Source organism: Alligator sinensis, unplaced genomic scaffold (assembly GCF_000455745.1).
Source record: "Alligator sinensis unplaced genomic scaffold, ASM45574v1 scaffold404_1, whole genome shotgun sequence".
NCBI lineage: Eukaryota > Metazoa > Chordata > Crocodylia > Alligatoridae > Alligator > Alligator sinensis.
Window position 1 is genome coordinate 3,848,340 of NW_005841839.1, and position 5,843 is coordinate 3,854,182.

At 55.0% G+C, this 5,843-nt stretch overlaps 1 protein-coding gene across 1 annotated transcript in view; it reads left to right on the forward strand.

The window, feature by feature from the left end:
• The window catches only part of SEPT12 (septin 12), a 68,640-nt gene that overhangs the window by 12,388 nt on the left and 50,409 nt on the right, over positions 1-5,843 (forward strand). The window contains exon 4 of the mRNA XM_025203598.1: positions 1,899-3,314. Within this exon, the coding sequence (XP_025059383.1) occupies positions 1,899-3,314 (1,416 nt within the window). The remainder of the gene's footprint in view (positions 1-1,898; positions 3,315-5,843) is intronic.

The following is a 5,843-nucleotide window of genomic DNA, read 5'->3' on the forward strand; positions in this document are numbered from 1 at the left end:
CAGAAGGTAATTTGGGGCAAGGATTGTCCCTTACTATTTTTGTCAGGTGCCCAATCCTGACTGGGGTTGGTGGTAGCACTGTCATACAGACCATACTACTGCTAAAGCAATCTGTGAACCTATTAACAATGTTGGCCTGCACTGTCATCTTTAGGTGTCAGAATTAACAGGTGGTTATTAGGCAAATCGCATATCTTAGAGGGAGTGTTTCACATCTCTGCAAACTGTAGCAGATGTCAGTGCACCCGTTCTATTCTGTGGATGTTTCCAAGCTTATCTGTTCCTGTGACACTTGGAGATTTCATTCTTAGAGCCTTGGGAAAAGGGAACAAGTTGCTGCAGAGCTGTAAAACACACCATGCCTTGCTTACACTATGATTGTGCAGGTCCTAGCAGAACAGAGGGGCTGGTTTGGATCAGGGCCCAAGGTACTTCTGTAATAGAAATATGAATATGTCCTGTTGCTGGTAATCCCAGCCTTGAATCTTATCGCAGCATCCAAAGCAATCCTCATTCACCGTAACTGATCTGAACAAGTGCAGCAAACCGATTCACACCGAGGCTGAGCCCATTGGTGCTGGTGGTCATGGCATCCAGTGGTGATTGATGGCTAGAACACCCTCGTGGACACTGGCATCAATGGGAACAGCTCTAGTCCCAGCCTCCCCCAGCAAGGGGCACCATCAGGAATGGTGCAGGAGGACTGGGTGTGGGGGAGATCAGAGTTACTCCAGTCCCAGTGTCTTCTGGTAGGAGGCACAAGATGGGGCATGGTGGAAGACACTGCAGTCTGGCCTACCCCAGCAGGAGGTGCTGTAGGGGGTGGGGTGGAGATGCTCCCAGATAGAGTGGTTTCAGGCTCTTGCAGCATAGGACACAGTAGGGGATGTACAGTCAGCCAAGGGGCACATAGCCAATGTAGTGCTGTGCTTTCTCGGGACCATTTGATTTGGGTTGGATGACTCCACAGAGCTGGACATTGAGCAGACCTAGCATGCCCCAGGCAAGGGAGGGAATGGGTCCAGTGACCAGGCTGCCTCAGGCGTGATCCAGCCCCTGTGGCGGGTGGAGGTGGAAAAAACAGTTAGTGTGCTGTAGCCACTTGACATGAACAACATGGGTACAACAGAGGACAGAGAGATGTTGGAGCGAACAGTGGAGTGCAGGGATTCCAGGCCAAGCCAGGCTCTGGTTTCCCATTAGGGAGTAGCTGACAAACTCCTCCTTTCCACCGAGGCTGCATAGGGGGAACCCGTCTTCCTGGCTACCCCCTCCTCCCCAGTACAGAGCTGGGCCCAGCAGGGAGGGCTGGCTGCATGCTGGTCTGGGAAGAGGACCAGAAGGTGGGGGCTGGAGGTGCCATGTAACTAGCTAGGCACTAAGAAAGGAGCTGTGCTGTGCTGCACAAGTCGATTCCTGGTCTGGAGGTTGTGTTCCCCATCAGGGTCTTGGGTTTCAGACCCTCACAGTTTCCCTTCAAATCTTGGGGTTGAATCCATTGTATTTCTCCAGCATAAGGTTAGACCCAGCTCAAAGCCTGAGTTTCACCTGGGCCCTGGCTGGGCACAAAGCAAACTGAGACCCTAGCACCACTGTGAGCAAACATGGCCCCAGTTTGGTGGGAGTTCTGTGTGATTCCACTGCTCATCACTGTGCAGAGGTGGGCCCATCCCCAGTCTCCCTCTCTGAATCTGATGTCCCCAGGAGTGTTTGAGTCCCAAGGGTTGGTTTGAACCCATCTCTGAAAAAGTCTGGATGGACCATGGCATTGACAAGAAGGGTCTGGGTCAGAGGATGGGAATGGTGTGTCAGGGTGGCCTGGTGTAATGTGTGCCAGTGGCAGGACTAGTTTTGGCATGTCTGATTTCACCCCCACTCCCTTCTCTCTCTCTGTGCAGCACTGAAGAGGTCATTCGATGTTGAGGATGCAGAGGAGGGTCCTGGGTTTTCTCCTTCCTCCCTCTTCAGCCCCAGCCCTCCTGCAACCATCCTAGCAGCAGGTAACGGGGAGAGCAGGCGGCTGGCCAGCCCCATGCAGCCCACCTACCAATCCCGCATCAGCATCAGCTCCAGCCCCAGCCCAGCCCACAGCCCTGTCTTGAAAACCAGGATTAGCAGCAGCCTCTCCTTCAACAGAGGCACCATCCAGATGGCCAGAGCCAATGGCACTGCAGGCTCTGGCCTGACCCGGGTCTCCTCTTTCCAGACCCGGCTCAACCCCAATGGATTCTCCTCTTCCTTGGGACCAGGCAGTGACAGCGAGAGCCTCCACAGCTCCTCCTCCAGCTTGGAGTGCCCCCCATCCAGCCAGGCCCCACCTGGCACCACCCGGCAGCCTGAGCCCCTGGGGCTCAGTGCCCCCCAGGCCACCAGCCTGGCACTGAAAAAGTTCTCATCCCACGGTAATGTCTTCCACTCCGAGGTCGAACGGCCCATCCGACTGGTCTCCAAGGCCACCATGAACCATGGCTCGCTGCCGTCTCTGGACCTGCACATCGCAGAGGACCAGAGCACTCCTGTCCCTTTCTCTCCTACTCCAGCTATTTACTCCACCACAGCCTGGAGCTCCAGTGGCCAGAATAGCAACTTGCTCCTCACAAAGACCAGCAAGACCATCAGCAGGGAGCCCTCCTTCTCTTCCTCCTCCTCTGCCTCCTCTTCCAGTTCCTCCCTGCCTTGTGACACAGTCCAGCCACCCCGTCCAAATCTCCCTCCACCAGCCACCAAGCAGCCTATGAAACTACAGAAATTCCCCATCAGTCTGGATGGGTTGATGGGGAAGCCACTAGATGGCTCTGACTCAACTCCAAGCACCGACTCTACGCCCAGGCCACTACCAAGGACACAGCTCAAGTTCAGCCTCAGTGCCAGCCCCAGCCTGTCCCAGGAGGCCAAGGAGGAGGCAGCAGCAGCCACTACCACCACTGTGAGTGGAGTCTCCATGGTGCCCTCTCCAGGGAGGCTCCTGGGTATGCAGGCCCCCGAGAGCCCTGTGCCACTGCCACACTCTCCTTCTCAGGCTGCATCCTTCAGGCTCGTGTCTCAGCCTCAGACCATGCAAGTGACTTCTCAGCCCTCCTTCCTCGGGGGCCAGGAGCTCGCACTGTCACAGGAGGCACCAACTGCACCCAGCCCGAAGAGACATGCTAAGCCCATGACTGAAAAGACAAACTCTTCCTCTGGCTCCAAGATCTCAGGGCTCCAGGCTCCCATGCCTGGCTCCTACCCAATGGAGACTCCCAACATGGGGATGACTGGGCCTCCGGAGGTGGCTTCTGTGCCTGAGGCGCACAGCAGAGAGAAGACAAAGGAAGGTAGGATCCCTCTCTCATTGCATTCTGCAGGGGGACATTTGCCCAGCATACACTGAGGTCAGTGGGAGCTGAGCCTGAGCATGCCAGGGCATGACATAGCCTTGGGGTTTGCTGCCCTGTGCTCTGGCATCTCCAGCCATGGTGCTCTGAGGGGAAGATGTGAACCAAAGTTTGTCAGCCCCAAGCAAGTCTCTGACCTTAACCTGCTCTCCTGCTTTCTCCACATGAGACTGGAGTTGCTACTTTCCAGTGTCATGCATGTGACACTGTTTTGGTTGCTTTAGTCAGCTGAATGTGGAAGTGAGGGCCACCTCCATGCTTGGAGTGATTGGGCATGCCCTGACAGTGAGATGGTGCTGAGGTTGCCACAGTGGTGCTGATGTGCTTGGTGTGCCAGCCCACTCCTCCCCAGACCTGATGTTCTTCAGCTTGGTGTGGCCAGGCCTGGGACAGGGAGCTGTAGCTTCTCCAGCTTTGCATTACCATATTCAGAAGGTTTGGGATGAGGTGAAGGGGCAGGAAACCAGATGAACTGCAGCTGGTCCCTATAAGTGCAGGAACTAACACAGGGTTAGGTTAGAGGGGCCAGAGCCTGTGTCCCAGATCTGAACATGCCTGCACTCCTCTCTGAGCTCCTTTTTGGGCCCTTGCTCTGACTGCACCATCCCAAGGAGGTGGCTGCACACTCTGGGGACTGCCACCCCTGCCAAAGCCTTGCTCTGTAAAAATGGACAATAAAAGGCAGTACTGTCCTGCCCCTAAGAGTGTCCAGCCCAGGCACAGAGGGAGATGCTGCTGACAGGTAGGGGAGCACAGGGCACACAGTGGGAAGGTGTGGGGCAAGGTACAGGGAAACAAAAAGAGCTCCAGTTTGGCCACGTTGGCCTGCATTAGTCTGGACTTGTGCCATCACTAACCATCCCTCATGCCCTTCTCTTTGTCCCCTGGTGTTGCATAGGCTTTCTCCTCTTGCCATTTGCACAGCTAAATACAGGAAAATTTGGGTTTTGGGTGATCCTGGCTCCTTCTGCTCTCTGGAGCCATGCCCTCTCCCTGCACAGGGGGATGGATCTGCCCCCTTTCTCTACGGAGTGTGGCTGGAGTGGAGAGAGGGGCATGAAGAGCTGGCTGCAGCACCTGCCAACTAATACCACCTGGGGCCATGTCAAAGGAGCCTTTCTCTTGTTTGTTTCCACTCTGGCAGCAAAGGCAGGTTAGGACACATGTGCGTTATCTCTAGCAGAGTCATGCCAGGCCCTATCTGCAAGTGTAATGCTATGAGCTTGTACCAAGGCCAGACCCTTTTCTTCCCCAGTTCCTTGGCACAGGGACAGGTTCTGAACTCCTTCAACATTGTTGCCTCATTTCCCTCCTGAGCCCTGAGGCTGCAGAGGGTGGCAGGAGGCCAGCGCGTGCTTGCTGACACGCTTCACACCTATCCAAGCAACAAGGGAACAGCTGGGGTTGGGGAGAGGTGCAAGGGGAGCTGAACAATTCCCTCAAGAAGACCTCATATGAAGGCTGTACCTTAGATCAGGCATCCATCCAGGAGACCTTCCCCATCTGCCAGGGCACCACATCTGGACCCACCCTCTGGTGATCCCAGGCATCTGTTCTGCATTACAGACTCCCAAGGTATTAAATGCTCTTTCCAGCCTTCAGTGACTTATCTTCCCCTCTCCCTCCCCACATGCAGAGCAGTGCCTTGTATCCTCATTTGATAGCTGGGGAACTGAGGTCCCAGGGGTGCCTTCCCCAAGCCCAGGTAACACATCTGTGGCAAAGCTGGGAATTGAACCCACAGCCCCTGAGTCTCAGTCCAACACTGATCTTTGCTGCAAAGCCCTCCTTTCTTCTGCAATAACACTGTTGTGTCAGGACTTGAGGCTAGGGTATTCAGACAGTATTCCCTCTCCTGCCTGCAGGGACAGCTTTTAAATGATACCCTGCCACCTTGGCTGCTTTCTAACCAAGCCTGCCAGTGGCATTTCCCAAAGCCTGGGAATAATGCCTGGCTTTCAAAGGCTGGCAAGTCTGAGCACACACCCACTTCCGAACCAGGGTCAGAGTTCTCCATTACCTGTAACCCTACCCCTGATGGCTTATCACCTGCAGTAAACCTGCCACTCATGCTTATCAGCCTGTAGCTGCAGAGGTTTCTGGTTCCCTCCTGAGAGCTCAAACCTGTGCCTAGGCCAGGCTCTGCAGGGACAAAAATCTCAGAAAGATAAAGACTAGAAAAGCACAACAATTGCAAGGGCCTCTGCATCAAACAGAGAGCGACCCGGCCTGCACCCTCTCTTCCCCTCCAGGCCACCCTAACTGGAACCAGCCCTGGTCCAGCAGGATCAGTGTGAGGAAATGCGTTTGTTTGTGAGAGAGGTGCATGTTTGGGAGGGACCAGGCCATTCAAGAAGACCCTGGGAGCATTTCCTTTGGAAGCAGAGGATGTGGGGAGCATGCACAGGCTGGACAACAGTATACTGGGGTGGTGGCAGGTGCTGCTGTGAGGGAGCACTTATTCCTGCT